This window comes from Nerophis lumbriciformis, linkage group LG18 (assembly GCF_033978685.3).
Source record: "Nerophis lumbriciformis linkage group LG18, RoL_Nlum_v2.1, whole genome shotgun sequence".
In the NCBI taxonomy this organism is placed as follows: Eukaryota; Metazoa; Chordata; class Actinopteri; order Syngnathiformes; family Syngnathidae; genus Nerophis; species Nerophis lumbriciformis.
Window position 1 is genome coordinate 33,979,985 of NC_084565.2, and position 17,396 is coordinate 33,997,380.

General features: G+C 41.9%; 1 protein-coding gene across 1 annotated transcript in view; it reads right to left on the reverse strand.

The window, feature by feature from the left end:
• Positions 1-17,026, reverse strand: part of LOC133617483 (laminin subunit alpha-3-like) — a 62,963-nt gene extending 45,937 nt beyond the window's left edge. The window contains exons 1-11 of the mRNA XM_072915053.1: positions 16,923-17,026; positions 16,783-16,866; positions 16,595-16,701; positions 13,379-13,489; positions 13,160-13,308; positions 12,966-13,070; positions 6,692-6,803; positions 6,408-6,596; positions 4,062-4,192; positions 3,860-4,004; positions 3,589-3,775 (exon numbers count right to left, since the gene is read on the reverse strand). Of these exons, the coding sequence (XP_072771154.1) occupies positions 3,589-3,775; positions 3,860-4,004; positions 4,062-4,192; positions 6,408-6,596; positions 6,692-6,803; positions 12,966-13,070; positions 13,160-13,308; positions 13,379-13,489; positions 16,595-16,701; positions 16,783-16,866; positions 16,923-17,026 (1,424 nt within the window). The remainder of the gene's footprint in view (positions 1-3,588; positions 3,776-3,859; positions 4,005-4,061; positions 4,193-6,407; positions 6,597-6,691; positions 6,804-12,965; positions 13,071-13,159; positions 13,309-13,378; positions 13,490-16,594; positions 16,702-16,782; positions 16,867-16,922) is intronic.
• Between the last annotated feature and the right edge of the window lie 370 nt (positions 17,027-17,396).

Here is a 17,396-nt window from a genome sequence, read left to right on the forward strand (position 1 = left end):
TAAGAGTCTCCAACCATACTTGCCAACCCTGAGTCCTCCGAATTCGGGAGATGGGAGGGGGTCTTGATTGTGTATATATTTTCAAGTATTTCTTATATATATATATATATATATATATATATATATATATATATATATTTATATAATCTGTTCATGAATGAGTATATCCGTTCGGCCACCGTGTTCAATGGAGAAGTCTGATCTACAAAATGTGCAGGCAGCATACCCCTTTCCCTTCGAGCTGTCCTGGATGAACTGAAAATATTTTTTCCAATCATTTTGGAACTTGCAAGCGTACTTCTTCTTCTTACTCGTCGTCGCCATGTCTCTTCTTCGTTCTTCTGCTTCGTCTCTGTTATGTTTTTGGACATTACTACTTGCCCTAGTTTTGAAGCAATGCATGATAGGAATCCGGATGTTGTGTGTCAGTGTATTAACGTGCCGGCTGGAATAAACAAACGCTGAGAAATAGCTCCGTGCCTGCCTACTTTATGGGTTATAGATAAACCTATGAATAACGGAGACATATATAATAGTCTCCTTTTCAGGTGAGAGAGGACGCTAAAGGCAGTACCTTTAAGGCATGCCCCCAATATTGTTGTCCGGGTGGAAATCGGGAGAAATTCGGGAGAATGGTTGCCCCGGGAGATTTTCGGGAGGGGCACTTAAATTCGGGAGTCTTCCGGGAAAATCGGGAGGGTTGGCAATCAATGTTCCCTCTAATTTTTCATGTGTGTGAGCATTGAGTGGAATACAGACATGCACACTGTGGTCATACCAGCAGCACATTTGTCTCAAACCTGACATAACAATTTAAATGTCTTATAATTATAATCAAGTGACTAGTCAATTTCAAGAGATTATTTTCTAATATATGTGATTTGGCCCACTTAGATATTGTTTTTTTTTTAATCAGCTATGCACTATAGTATTTTATGCCTGCGTGGGGGTCCTGCTTTGGAAAGATTATGGACCCCTTTCAGAGATCACATTTAGTTCCCCTTAAAACATTCACATGTTGCATGAGATGAAGTGTTTATTAACTTTCTGTCCGTAAAATAAATATTTGTATTAGCAATTATGTAGTCCTGTAACATCATTTCATGATTAATATCCAAAAAATAACATTCTTAACAAATGACAGTAGAATAAGCACACTGATTGAGGAGTCATTGTAAAACGACCTGAAATGTACACTTTCCGTGTTGTGTTGGAGTTGTCCAACTTTTTGTGTGGCCATAAACGCACCAGTGGCTAATTGCCAAAGTGTATGTGTTGGTGCAGGTGAGAGAGAGAGAGAGCAAGCGGCTGCTGTTGATATAACAGATGACAAAGAGTTGCTTTTGGCTTGGTTTGTACGGTAGACAAGGACCAGTTTTGCTAGATAAAAGTATTTTACACATTGTTTTGGTGTGGTTATGGCCGACAAACAATTTCGCTAAATAAAGGGACCGATGGAATTCATGTCCTCTAAGTTTCTCCACAGACGTTACAATAATTTAAAGGGGAACATTATCACAATTTCAGAATGGTTAAAACCATTAAAAATCAGTTCCCAGTGGCTTATTATATTTTTCAAAGTTTTTTTCAAAATTTTACCCATCACGCAATATCCCTAAAAAAAGCTTCAAAGTGCCTGATTTTAACCATCGTTATATACACCCGTCCATTTTCCTGTGACGTCACATAGTGAATACAAACAAACATGGCGGAAAAACAATAAGATATAGCGACATTAGCTCGGATTCAGACTCGGATTTCAGCGGCTTAAGCGATTCAACAGATTACGCATGTATTGAAACGGATGGTTGTAGTGTGGAGGCAGGTAGCGAAAACGAAATTGAAGAAGAAACTGAAGCTATTGAGCCATATCGGTTTGAACCGTATGCAAGCGAAACCGACAAAAACGACACGACAGCCAGCGACACAGGAGAAAGCGAGGACGAATTCGGCGATCGCCTTCTAACCAACGATTGGTATGTGTTTGTTTGGCATTAAAGGAAACTAACAACTATGAACTAGGTTTACAGCATATAAAATACATTTGGCAACAACATGCACTTTGAGAATTGTTGCGTTTTGGACCAGTTGTTCCTCCCAGGGAATTCAAGTCACAAGTCGCTCCCAAGCTCTTTACGACACTTAAAGCTGAGTTGAAAAACCACCAGAGACAGAATGGGTATTTTGTAATATATTTGCAAAGCTTTGCATATATATATACATTTAGACCAGTCCAGTATAGAACATTCTATCGCGCCGCTAAGATGGTCTGTCTTCCCGACCCCAAAACCCTCTCCCCTCTCTCATCTCTCTTCCTTCCCCCTGGCAGTCATGTCTCTCTAGCCAAAACAAATGCTTATTATCGCTCTCTCTAACATTCCTCACTTCAAGGTTAAGCACACAGTTTTGCAGACAACCAAAAGACCACATTTGGAAGAAAAACACTAGCTGTTTTGTAATATGACAATGAAATAAAAAGAAGTAACACTTAAATTCGGATATATGTAAATATCTGCCTCCGACAGAGTGCAGACAGCCCAATTTTCATCAATTAATATATTCTGTAGACATACCCTCATCCGCGCTCTTTTCCTGAAAGCTGATCTGTCCAGTTTTGGAGTTGATGTCAGCAGGCCAGGGAAGCTAGGGTCGATATTCTTCTCTTGATCATCTTCGGTGGCATAAGGGACGGTGTGAGCCAAGACATCCAGGGGGTTTAGCTCGCTCGTCTGCGGGAACAAACTGCCGCCATTGCTTGCCGTGCTACCGAGGTCCTTTGTCCCTGAATTGCTCACACACTCCGGCAGATTCAATGGGGGTCTGGCGGCAGATTTCTTTGACTTTATCGTTGGAAATGCATCTGCTTTGAGTGTCGCAGGATATCCACACATTCTTGCCATCTCTGTCGTAGCATAGCTTTCGTCGGTAAAGTGTGCGGAACAAACGTCCAATTTCTTGCCACTTTCGCATCTTTGGGCCACTGGTGCAACTTGAATCCGTCCCTGTTCGTGTTGTTACACCCTCCGACAACACACCGACGAGGCATGATGTCTCCAAGGTACGGAAAACAGTCAAAAAACGGAAAATAACAGAGCTGATTTGACTCGGTGTTTGAGAAAATGGCGGATTGCTTCCCGATGTGACGTCACGTTGTGTTTAAATCGCCAAAATTCACCCATTTAGATTTCGGAAATCGGTTAAAAAAATATATGGTCTTTTTTCTGCAACATCAAGGTATATATTGACGCTTACATAGGTGTGGTGATAATGTTCCCCTTTAAGTGTTGACAAACACTGTTTTATCTGTTGTGGCCGCCTTTCGTCACCTGTTATTCACAGTTGCATTGCAAAATCATACAAAACAAACGATTTGTTTATTTTGTTTAGAGTGGGATTTGATTTTTGCGCGGCATAGATTTGCTGTGCGCAGAGGACGCGTGAGCAGTGCGCAATTGCGCAGGTGCGCACCTTAGAGGGAACGTTGTTGGCAAGTATGTCTCCAACTTAATTTTTGATCCAGCCGCACGGCCGTGTTGCCCTTCTGCCCGTGAAGGGGTGACAAGACCGGAAATACACATAAGAACTCACTGTTGCATGACAGCGTCCAGTCTGCTGAGCTCCTCCGCGTGCTCCTCAGCCTCGCTTATCATCTCCACTTTGGCCACGACGTGAAAGATGTTGGCGATCCTCGTCAAGAGCCGTCGCTTGGCGCCGTCCAACCGAGCCGAGTCCTCCTCCAACGCCTGCAAAGCAATCACAGTCAACTCGTCCGAAACTTGTCGAGGAAAAAAAAAAAAGACAACCGCTCACGAGTTTCAAGTCTTCCATCTTTAAAAAGATGTCGGTGATGTTGTCTAACTGAAGTGTTGTCCTCTCCGCGACAGGAAGGAGCGAGCGTCTCTCCAGAGCGGCTTGATGATGGCCGTGCTGTCGTCGTTGCAAGTTACTACCACGGTGTAAGTACACGGTGCGGTATTACGAGCTACAGGTGTGTTCAGGGGTACCTGCAGGTCACGCAGGACAGAAACGCTCTTCAAATTAAGATCCCGCGTCCTTCTAACCGCGTCCTGTGCACCTGACAGAAGATACGTCAGCTCCTGGAGAAGAGCCTCTGAGGTTATCAGGGTGTGGGTTGTAGTCAGTGGCAAACGGCCGGTTCCTGTGGCGGCCATCTCGTTGATTTGTTCCATTACTGAGGAGAACAATAGCACTAGTTTTAATGTAAGAGCAGAACTGCAGCACATGTCTGTCATTCTTCAACAATTAGCGTGGATTAGCTGGGGGTATGAATCTCTGGGCACCTAACAATTCGATATTGAATTGATTCTCGATTCGGACCAATTCTCACAATGTATTTGGTATAATAATTTAAACTAGATGAGGCAATTCCTGAAGGAATTGCGTGTGAACGCTCCAATGCTGAAGTTGAACTGAAATGCTGATAGATTGTAGTATGAATGTAAGAACAGTTTGAATGTCGGAACGGTTTGAATGTTGACGAGTTTGAATTTCCAGGAGAAAAGGAATTTGGTTTGGAACTTGGGAAAGTGTTAGTTGGATGAGTGGAATGTGTTGATGTTGGAATGGTTTGAATAGGTTGAAAAATGTGCAAATTGTGGAAGTCGGAAAAATGGACAATTCATTTTGAATGGGGAAAATGTCCCTGAAAACTGGGAATTCTTGGAATTTTTAAAAATTGTTGAAGTAGAACACACAATTTTGAACAGGCTGAATATTTTGGAGTTGGAACGGTTTGAATCGGATGAAAAATGTGGGGATTGTGGAACTTTGAAGAATGTCCGTTTGGTTTAAATGGGAATTTCCCAAATAATTTGGGAATTTCAGTAAAAGTGGGAATTTTTTGGGAAATTGGTAAACAAAACTTGACTGGGTTGAAATGGCTGGTGTTTAAAAAATGTTTAAATCGGTCTAGAAATGGTACAGTAGTAACATGTTCAATTGAGAAATGGTATTATGGAATTTTGGGAAAACCTGGGAATTTTTCCAGTTCAAAAAACAACTTTGTTTTTTGTCCTGATTAAGAGGAATGTTTTGACGGTGGAACAGTTGAAGTGGGTTGAAAAATGTGGAAGGAGTAGTCACCGGAAAAAAGGGTGGAAATAGAGCTTTGGAAAACCAGGTATTATGGAAAATCCTGGAATTTTTTTGAACTTGGAAAAATAGTAGTTTGAATTCCCAGGATGGTGGAATGTGTTGAAAGTGGAATGGTTTGAATCGGTTGAAAAAATGTGGAAATAGCGGAAGTTTGAAAAATGGCCAATTCATTTTGAATGGGGAAAATGTCCCTGAAAACTGGGAATTATTGGAATTTTTAAAAAAGTGTTGCAGTAGAGGACACAATTTTGAACAGGCTGAATATTTTGGAGTTGGAACGGTTTGAAAATGAAAAATGTAGGGATTGTGGAACTTTGAAGAATGTCCGTTTGGTTTGAATGGGAATTTCCCAAATAATTTGGGAATTTCAGTAAAAGTGGGAATTTTTTGGGAAATTGGTAAACAAAACTTGAATGGGTTGAAATGGCTGGTGTTTAAAAAAAATGTCAATTGGTCGGGAAATGGTAAAGTAGTAACATGTTGAATTGAAAAATGGTATTACGGAATTCTTGGAATTTTGGGAAAACCTGGGAATTTTTCCAGTTCAAATAACTTAGTTTTTTGTCCTGATTAAAAGGAATGTTTTGACGGTGGAACGGTTGAAGTGGGTTGAAAAATGTGGAAGGAGTAGTCACCAGAAAAAAGGGTGGAAATAGAGCTGTGGAAAACCAGGTATTATGGAAAATCCTGGAATTTTTTTAACTTGGAAAAATAGTAGTTTGAATTCCCAGGATGGTGGAATGTGTTGAAGGTGGAATGGTTTGAATAGGTTGAAAAATGTGCAAATTGTGGAAGTTGAAAAAATGGACAATTCATTGTGTATGGGGAAAATGTCCCTGAAAACTGGGAATTCTTGGAATTTTTAAAAATTGTTGAAGTAAAGCACACAATTTTGAACAGGCTGCGAAGCTAAACGTACTTTGTAGTTTGTCCATTTCTGCTCTCGACTTGTTCCTGAGACTCATCAGCTAAAATGTTGCCGCTTTTCCACCGTTATGGTGTGGACTGAGGCCCACACGGGACGTAAATTAATCGCGCGATAAAAAATTGTGGCGCTAAAGAAAGCTTTCCATTTATCGCGCTAATTTTGAATGTCTGACCCAAAATGGCCGCCGACACACCCAAACTCACATAGATTGTTTCATGTCAAAAGGTATCGATTTTTTGTATGTGATGGATACACTTTTTCACTTTCCCAGTAGCCCAATGCTGATGCTCCCAGATGGACTGTGAAACTCTCCTGTGCGCACGTAAGCCGGGCGTCCCGCTTCAAGAAAGCAGAAATCAATCACATTTCTGCGCCTTCTTCCTCTCGTGACGGACTCGGCCTCTCCAGGCAGCGCATCCTGCCTCGTTCATTTCCTCCGCGACGAGCCGCCGAGCCTCCTCCTCCTCCGTCATCTTGATGATTCTTTTCTTTTCCGAGTCATTTCGGTATGGCGCGATGACATCTGCAGCCCGACTTGGCCACTTTATTAAATCTGCCAAAGAAACCATAGCAGATGTACGTTAGCGCTTTGGCTGACATGTCATCTGTCCGTGTTGCTGCGGTGTCGTGATGCGTTCAATGACTTACCGTCTATCAGCGCCAGGAGAGCTTCGGCATCACTGATTAGATTATCTGCCTCGTTTTTTGCCTCATTCCCACCCTTTAGGACTTCCTCCTTTTGCGAGGAGACTTGAAGTGTCTACAAAGAAGACAAACTGTTTGATATTGTGGATAAATCCTCGTTAATGGGCAAACAAAACCTGTTTGAAGTGCAAATCTCCCCAAACTTGTAGAATAGAATAGAATGGACTTTATTGTCATTATATTTGCATATAACAAGACTAAGGACTCCAATTTGAGGTGAGGTAGTGGGAACAAATATGGGGTAGAAATAAATTACACAAGAGATAATAAAGAAAAGAAAAAAAAACTAACAATTGAAAAATTAAGCAATCCTGTACAATATACAAAACACTGTAGAAATACAAAATACTGTACAATATACAGAACAAGACAAGAGTACCGGAGTAATAAATAACAATCAGTGTCGGACGTATTGCACTCGAAGGGTAATATTGCACAGTAGGGTATTAGGGAAGAATATTGTATAGGAGTGAATTATTATTATAAGTTAGAGTTCAAGATGGTGACAGCTCTGGGGAAAGAAGCTGTCTCTGAGCCTGTTTGTTCTGGCTCTGATGCACCTGTAGCGCCTGCCCGATAGTAGCAGGTCGAACAGGTGGAAGCCAGGGTGTGTGCTGTCCTTGGTGATGCTTTTTGCTCTGTTGAGGCAACGGGAGTTGTGTAAATCCTTCAGGGAGGGGAGGGGGCAGCCGATTATTTTTTGTGCAGACTTCATGGCCCTTTGAATCGCCTTTTTGTCTGCTTCAGTGCGGCTGGCGTACCACACTGTTATGCAGTACGTCAGCAGTGTGGTACGCCAGCTGTCCTTTGTGCTGCAAAATATTTTCGCTTGTGCCGTTACGTTTTTCAAGTTATTTATGTTTTATGGTATTGACGTGTAATTAACGTGTTATTAATCATAACTAGTGTGACTTTACTGCTACTTTGTCTTCCCGTAATGTAGTAAAATGCACAGATAGTAAATAATTAACCTGAGTCATGATAAAACTCCACATAAGAAATAAAGAGTCGACACTAAATCATCCCTGCAAAGCTGCTAAAGGACAGGGAGAGTTGGCAGTTGGCATCTATGTGGTCAAACTGCATAAAATAAACTACAAAAGGGTAAATAAAAACAGAATACAATGATTTGCAAATCCTTTTCAACTTATATTCAATTGAATAGACTGCAAAGACAAGATATTTAATGTTCCAACTTAGAAACTTAATTTTGTTTTGCAAATAATCATTAACTTACAATTTAATGGCAGCAATGTGGTGATATCCTTTACACACTGATGTCGCTTTTTGATGCAGAACCACCTGAGGGATCGAAATTCACGGGCATTCAATGTTGGTTTTTGGCCTTGCCGCTTACGTGCAGTGATTTCTCCAAATTCTTTGAACATGTTGATGATATTACGGACCGTAGATGGTGAAATCCCTAAATTCCTTGCAATATCTAGTTAAGAAATGTTCTTAAATTGTTCGACAATTTGCTCACGCATTTGTTCACAAAGTGGTGACCCTCGCCCCATCCTTGTTTGTGAATGACTGAGCATTTCATGCAAGCTGCTTTTATACTCAATCATGGCACCCACCTGTTCCCAATTAGCCTGTTCACCTGTGGGATGTTCCAAATACTGTAAGTGTTTGATGAGCATTCCTCAAACTTCCTCAGTATTTTTCGCCACTTTTGCCAGCTTTTTTTGAAACATGTTGCAGGCATCAAATTCCAAATGAGCTAATATTTGCAAAAAAAAAAAAAAAAGGTTTACCAGTTCGAACGTTAAGTATCTTGTCTTTGCAGTCTATTCAATTGATTATAGGTTGAAAAGGATTAGCAAATCATCGTATTCTGTTTTTATTTACCATTTACACAACGTGCCAATTTCACTGGTTTTGGGTTTTGTACTATACTCCTTAAAATAAACTACTATACTATGTAAACACAGTACAGTTAGAACAGTAGAAAGTGGTAAAAATGCTCCAAAAAGCAAGCATCTATTGTTGCGTTTGTGTTTCAGGGGGTGATGGCGGTGGTTCTTGTGTGTTCTGTACAGCCGGAGCAAATTGCTTCCACAGTGAGGTGAGTCAGTTTCAATTTCCAATTTTCCACTGGTTCAAAACACTCGTAAAGTGTGCAAACAATTAGCGCCGCACATGTGGTAATCATGTTAATTGGACGCAGGCCGTAGAGAGGCTCGGTACAATTGCTTTGGTTTTGGAGTGTATTAGAAAGTAGAAATGTAATCGCAGCCCTCTTTGACCACATGTTCCTTTTATTAGCAAGTATGTTGCACAACACTGAGGCTGCTGCTGGATGTCCTCATGATACTTCAAATGCAGCCGGAGTTAATTAAAAAACATTAGGACGTTGCCTACAGCCACAACTGTTAATACTGTAATGTGAGACTGGCGTTTATTTGCTTTTGTAGACTTAATTGAACTGAGACGTTAATTGGAGCCTTTAAAGTAATCCAATTATAGATACTACACAATTAGCATTTGCAGTGGTTATTAATTTAGCATTGATGTAGTTGGACTCTGCCTTAAAGGGGTCCTACTATGCAAAATCAACTTTTGTTACCAGTTTTTGTGTGTTTCTAAAATGTGATATCAAACTATCGAGGAATGGCGGAGATGTTCATATGACAATCTTGCCTTCCTTCATACTTGCTCCAAACGAGCCATTTGGAATTTGAAACTCAAGTGACTTCTCTCTGTCTGGTGTCGCATGCCCGATACGGGTCTCGGCGAACTACATGGCATATGAACCCGAACGGAGCACGCCGAGGTCTGTCCGTTGGCGCGTTGTGTCAATTAATGTTCGGGCGTTGGCGTTGCTTCAGAAATTGCAATCTAGGTCCTCCTCAGGCTTTCTTCCCAGGGATTTTCTCGTTGTGGCAGAGATCTTCTATGGATTCCTTGCCCTAAGAACTTTTTCTGGCCACGTTCGATATGCTGGAGGAGCTGTCTCGTCATTGGTAACTCTTTCGACCCAAGAAATGTTGAGCATACGCCTAGAGAACCACATTTCTACGGCTTCAATGCTTCTGTGGGTTACAGCTTTTAGAGTCCCATGTTTCTGAGCCCTAAAGAAGCACTGGCCAGATCAAAGTTTGAAGGACGCAGATCTTGGTCGGCATTGAGAGCTTTCAGGCTACATTTTCTTGAAGGCTTCCTTGAAGGACGCAGATCTCGGCATTGAGGGCTTTCAGGCTACATTTTCCTGAAGGCTGCCTTGGCTGGAGAAGCTGTCTCTCTTTCTGGACTCGCCATTGGTAACTCTTTCGACCCACGAAATCTTGAGCATACGCCTACAGAACCACATTTCTCCGGCTTCAATGTTTTTGCGGGTTACAGCGTTTAGAGTCCCATGTTTCTGAGCCGTGAAGAAGCACTGGCCAGATCAAAGTTTGAAGGATGCGGATCTTGGTCGGCATTGAGAGCTTTCAGGCTACATTTTCTTGAAGGCTGCCTTGGCTGGAGGAGCTGTCTCTCTTTCTGGACTCGCCATTGGTATCTCTTTCGACCCACGAAATCTTGAGCATACGCCTATAGAACCACATTTCTCCGGCTTCAATGTTTCTGCGGGTTACAGCGTTTAGAGTCCCATGTTTCTGAGCCGTAAAGAAGCACTGGCCAGATCAAAGTTTGGAGGATGCAGATCTTGGTCGGCATTGAGAGCTTTCAGGCTACATTTTCTTGAAGGCTTCCTTGGCTGGAGGAGCTGTCTGTCTTTCTGGACTCTTCATTGGTAACTCTTTCGACCCAAGAATTCTGGAGCGCACGCCTATAGAACCACATTTCTACGGCTTCAATGTTTCTGTAGGTTACAGCTTTTAGAGTCCCATGTTTCTGAGCCGTAAAGAAGCACTGGCCAGATCAAAGTTTGAAGGATGCGGATCTTGGTCGGCATTGAGAGCTTTCAGGCTACATTTTCTTGAAGGCTTCCTTGGCTGGAGGAGCTGCCTGTCTTTCTGGACTCGTCATTGGTAACTCTTTCGACCCTCGAAATCTTGAGCATACGCCTATAGAACCACATTTCTATGGCTTCAATGTTTCTGTGGGTTACAGCTTTTAGAGTCCCATGTTTCTGAGCTGTAAAGAAGCACTGGCCAGATCAAAGTTTGAAGGATGCGGATCTTGGTAGGCATTGAGAGCTTTCAGGCTACATATTCTTGAAGGCTTCCTTGGCTGGAGGAGCTGTCTGTCTTTCTGGACTCGTCATTGGTAACTCTTTCGACCCACGAAATCTTGAGCATACGCCTACAGAACCACATTTCTCCGGCTTCAATGTTTTTGCGGGTTACAGCGTTTAGAGTCCCATGTTTCTGAGCCGTAAAGAAGCACTGGCCAGATCAAAGTTTGAAGGATGCGGATCTTGGTCGGCATTGAGAGCTTTCAGGCTACATTTTCTTGAAGGCTTCCTTGGCTGGAGGAGCTGTCTGTCTTTCTGGACTCGTCATTGGTAACTCTTTCGACCCACGAAATCTTGAGCATACGCCTACAGAACCACATTTCTCCGGCTTCAATGTTTTTGCGGGTTACAGCGTTTAGAGTCCCATGTTTCTGAGCCGTAAAGAAGCACTGGCCAGATCAAAGTTTGAAGGATGCGGATCTTGGTCGGCATTGAGAGCTTTCAGACTACGTTTTCTTGAAGGCTTCCTTGGCTAAGCACATCCGTTTACGTATCTCCTTCGTACAACGACAATCAGACAACGGAGCCGAGATAGTTGAAGGTGTTGACTTGTTCAATCGTGGTGTCTCTTAACTTCAGAGTGCAGGTCGGGGGTGTTTCAAATTTCAAGATGACCGTGCACTTTGTCTTCTTGCAGTTAATACCGGCCTTTTGGTTCGCCATTGTTGTTAGTTTGGTCCAGAAGTTGCTGGATGCCTTCTTTGATTGTTGCTGTGAGAACGGTGTGTCGTCCGCGTATCTGATATTGTTGATAATGACACCAGTAATAGAGACTCCCAATGGGGACTTTGTCAAGTGGTCGCAGGATTGATTCCCCGTACAAGTTAAACAAGTCTGGAGACGCAATAAATCCTTCAGTGACGTATTTTGCCTAAAGTTACATCAGCGGAGTATGTGCTCCAATCACTCTATCACAAAAAAATAAGATTTCTAGTAATTATTGGAAACTCAAGACAGCCATGACAATATGTCCTTCACAAGTGTATGTAAACTTTTGACTGCGACTGTATATCTGTCAGTTGTAGTAGTCAGAAGTAGACTCGATATGGAAGCGCTAAAAACTACAACATGGCTGACGGGGAGGAGACGCAGTCGAAGGGGGCTTAGCACGGATTGGGGCTTTGGCATGTAAATAGAACTGTCCACAAAACAGCGCAAGAGACTGTAAGAAACATAATCCATACAAACTTTTCTCCACCTAGTGGTACGCCAAAGAATCACTAAATTAAATATCCAAATACAGTGTTACTGTTCTGTGTAAAGTTACAGTGGCCAAAAATATTAAATGTACTTGTTAAATAAAACGTCTGCCTTGTTTTTAATGACTATTTAGGCCTACTACGCTACTGTATTTTAATATGGGTCATTATAATGGTTATTATTATAGTGGTACTTGGGGAGCCAAGTACTTTCTGAGGTGTGTTAGCTAACTCATAATAGGACCCCTTTAGGCGTCTTTTCAGTTGTGTACAGGGGGAGTAGACGGCACAGACACAAGGGGCGTAGTATTTAACACTATGATGTATTATATATATATTCGATATATATATAATAACAAACAATAAATATAATAAACTAGAGAATGGTGTGTGACAAATTACTTGCTGAGTGTTACCATGAGGGTTGAGCGAGAGGCATATCAAAAAGAGGCAGGTCAGGCTCACAGATCCGTGAAACGAGCAGGAAGTCGGGGGCTATAGCGAGGCGTAGGAAGTCCGTGTCCAAGCGGGAGGTCGAGATCCAAGAGGGAAGCAGAGGAACAAGGAATGACGAGACACACAGTTCGTCAACTCGGGAACGAAGGTGGTACACGAACGTTACGTTCTGGCCCGGGATAGCAAGTTTAGCAGGCTTATAAAGGCAGGTGTGATCATCAGCTCCAGGTGTGCTGATTACTGATAGATTGTCGCCATAGTGGCGCGTGCAGGAGGTGAGCGGACGTGAGCGTGTCCCGAGGTGCAATCCGCGGGGCTTATTGATGACGTGACATTTTCACCGAATATAAATTATTTTTTAGCGCACTGGAGTGTTTACCATATCCACGATCTGGTCCAAGTCTTCTCGGACCGTTTTGACGTCTTCTTCCTGTTGACCCGTTTTTAGGAGTCTCTTATCAGTGACAAGCCTCCTCACCAGGCTCTGCAGCACAGGCGACAATGCCAACAACATTTTAGGCCACCATAGTCTCTAAATCAGCAAGCAGTCACGCTCGGTAAATGCGCGCATACCTCGGTGACAGAGACGTTCCCCTGAAGGCTGCTCAGCTTAGACACGGAACCAGAGACGTCACTGGTGGTCTGAAGCTGCAGCATCAGCCCACGCAGGCCGCCCTCACCCCTCACGGAGAGCAGCAAAGTGTCGCTGCAGCACTCCAAACCTGGCACTTGATAACAAGCAGAGGGAGCAATAATAATAGTACTACTACTACTACTTATTCTTAGTACTACAGTTGGAACCCTCCACGTCTTTGCTCTGGTGATGATTAGTGTTTATAGTTACATGGAGAAGCTCACCCTGGCAGTGTTCCTCAGAGCTGCTGTCGCCAGATGAGATGCACTCTATAAACAACACAAATGCAATAATAATCATAATACATCTTTTAGAGTAATTTTCTTGATATTTTTTCTTTCAAATTTGCAATACAGGCAAATAAATACAAGCCTCTTTATTTAATGAAAAACATTTAAATGCATTTATTTCCACCCACAATTATTGTATTTATGTTAGTTAGCAGAAAAAATTACACAATGACATTTTTTTCAACACCTTGTAGAGGTGTGTGGTGCATGAGCCACTAAATAATTCATTTTCCCACTGGGGTGAGTTTTTCCTTGCCCGTATGTGGGCTTTGTACCGAGGATGTCGTTGTGGCTTGTGCAGCACTTTGAGACACTTGTGATTTAGGGCTATATAAATAAAGATTGATTGATTGATTGATTTTGTTGCAGATCTAGATCATGGTGTAAGTTTCGGATTTTTTTTCATTTGTGTTAAAGTTAAAGTTAAAGTTAAAGTACCAATGATTGTCACACACACACTAGGTGTGGCGAAATTATTCTCTGCATTTGACCCATCACCCTTGATCACCCCCTGGGAGGTGAGGGGAGCAGTGGGCAGCAGCGGTGGCTGCGCCCGGGAATCATTTTGGTGATTTAACCCCCAATTCCAACCCTTTACATTAAAGGGGACCTTTTGAGGGTTTTTTAATCTACAAAACCCAAAACCAGTGAAGTTGGCACGTTGTGTAAATGGTAAATAAAAACTAAATACAATGATTTGCAAATCCTTTTCAACTTGGGACAGCGTGGCGCAGTGGAAGAGTGGCCGTGCGCGACCCGAGGGTCCCTGGTTCAATCCCCACCTAGTACCAACCTCGTCATGTCCGTTGTGTCCTGAGCAAGACACTTCACCCTTGCTCCTGATGGGTGCTGGTAGCGCCTTGCATGGCAGCTCCCTCCATCAGTGTGTGAATGTGTGTGTGAATGGGTAAATGTGGAAGTAGTGTCAAAGCGCTTTGAGTACCTTGAAGGTAGAAAAGCGCTATACAAGTACAACCCATTTATTTATTTATTTATATGCAATTGAATAGACTGCAAAGACAAGATATTTAATGTTCAAACTGAGAAACATATTTGTTTTTTTGCAAATAATCATTAACTTAGAATTTAATGGCAGCAACACATTGCAAAAAAGTTGGCACAGAGGCATTTTTACCAATGTGTTACATGGCCTTTCCTTTTAACAACACTCAGTAATTGTTTGGGAACTGAGGAGAGCAATTTTTGAAGAATTATTTCCCATTCTTGCTTGATGTACAGCTTGTTCAACAGTCCGAGGTCTCCGTTGTGGTTTTTACGCTTCATAATGCGCCACACAGGTCTGGACTACAGGCAGGCCAGTCTAGTACCCGCACTCTTTTATTACGAAGCCACGCTGTTATAACACGTGGCTTGGAATTGTCTTGCTGAAATAAGCAGGGGCGTCCATGATAACGTTGCAACATATGTTGCTCCAAAACCTGTATGTACCTTTCAGCATTAATGGTGCCTTCACAGATGTGTAAGTTACCCATGCCTTGGGCACTAATACACCCCCATACCATCACAGATGCTGGCTTTTGAACTTTGCACCTATAATAATCCGGATGGTTCTGGAGAACACAACGTCCACAGTTTCCAAAAACAATTTGAAATGTGGACTCGTCAGACCACAGAACATTTGTCCACTTTGCATCAGTCCATCTTAGATGAGCTCAGGCCCAGCGAAGCCAGCTGCGTTTCTGGGTGTTGTTGATAAATGGCTTCGGCTTTGCATAGTACAGTTTTAACTTGCACTTACAGATGTAACGACCAACTGTAGTTACTGACAGTGGTTTTCTGAAGTGTTCCTGAGCCCATGTGGTGATATCCGTTACACACTGATGTCGCCTTTTGATGCAGTACCGCCTGAGGGATCGAAGGTCACGGGCATTTAAGGTTATGTGCAGTGATTTCTCCAGATTCTCTGAACTTTTTGATGATATTACGGACTGCCGATGGTGAAATCCCTTAATTCCTTGCAATAACTCGTTGAGAAATGTTGTTCTTAAACTGTTCGACAACTTGGTCACGCATTTGTTGACAAAGTGGTGACCCTCGCCCCATCCTTGTTTGTGAATGACTGAGTATTTCATGGAAGCTGCTTTTATACCCAATCATGGCACCCGCCTGTTCCCAATTAGCCTGTTCACCTGTGGGATGTTCCAAATAAGTCTTTGTTGAGCATTCCTCAACTTTCTCAGTCTTTTTTGCCACTTGTGCCAGCTTTTTTGAAACATGTTGCAGGCATCAAATTCCAAATGAGTTAATATTTGCCAAAAAATAACAAAGTTTACCAATTCAAACGTTAAATATCTTGTCTTTGCAGTCTATTGAATTGAATATAGGTTGAAAAGGATTAACAAATCATTGTATTCTGTTTTTATTTGCCATTTACTCAAAGTGCCAACTTCACTGGTTTTCGGTTTTGTAGATCAGGCCTTATATTTTTTATATTATGAAAAATATACAATAAAAATATATGAAATAATTACATAGTATTGGTATTAATAATATATAATGAAAACAATTTAAAAAAAGGTTTAAAATGTATTTACAAAAAAATATAAAAATTAATTATGAACAAATTTAATAGATCACACGCAACACACCCACTAATAGTACACACAGTTTGCACATGTTGTTTAGCACATGGTATTTGGATCTTAGTAGATCACGCCCTATATGTTTTATATTATGAAAAATATATATCAAACATAATAATAATAATTACATAATATTGTTATTAATAATATATAATGAAAACAATTCTAAAAAAAAATAGGGGTCGAAATGTATTTACAAAAAAAATATCAAAATTAATTATGAACAAAAAACTATTCTGTTGCCTATGTCAAAAAAAATCTGACGCCAAAGTTTGGCTCCTGTAAGTCGGATTGACTTGAAATTTCTCACTCAGCTCTACAAATCCCACTTGTAACTTCAGAGTGTAGCCACCAAATGTGGTACACACAATTATGACGGGGCTGTGTAAGATTTGGTGAAAAAATATCAAGCAAAACATCAATGAGTAGCTTATTGATTATCTGCATATGCCCACTGTCCTCGTCCTATGAGGTCATTTACCTCCAGTCAGGGCGTGACAAAGGTCCAGCTTGCTGTTGAGGTCGCACTCGCACGGCTTGCAGCTGCCTCCGCGTGCCAGGGGGTTGCCATAGTAACCAGGTGCACATCTTCAAAGCAGGAAAAGAACCACCAAAGATCGGACGGTGTGTTTTTGAGTGCGTAAATAAGCAATCCACTTGTCAACAAACCTCTCACATGTGGATCCCTCGTAGCCGGGCTTACACAAACATTCAACCACTCCAGAGCCAACGTCCAGGCAGGCCCACGCCATACTGGAAGGACGATGCAGCATGAGAAAACGCTATCTTCAGCTGCCTTGTGGTGTGACCTTGAACGTGCATTGGACGGGGGACTAACTTGTTCCAGGTAAAGGGACACGGGCAAGCACGGCAGGTCTTTCTGGCAGCGTCTCCATGGTAACCCTCCTGGCATCGCTCGCAGTGGTCCCCCGCCGAGTGGAACTGACAATTCTGGGGATGGTTTTCGACAAAAACAAGATTGTATTGCGGCGTCTTGGAAACGCGTAAAATTCAACCGGAACCACAGAGAGCACCAAGCGTCTCTTAAAAGGACAGTTTATTTCTAAAAAGGCCTTTTTTTGAAAAATATAATTTTTATTTGATGTAGTATAGTGCAGTGTTTTTCAACCTTTTTTAAGCAAAGGCACACGAAACTCAGTTGACAGTAAAAAGTCATGTTTTAACATGTTCTATTTACACTTCTGTTAAAATGTAATAATCACTTATTTTTCTGTTGTTTGGATACTTTACATTAGTTTTGGATGATACCACAAATTTGGGTA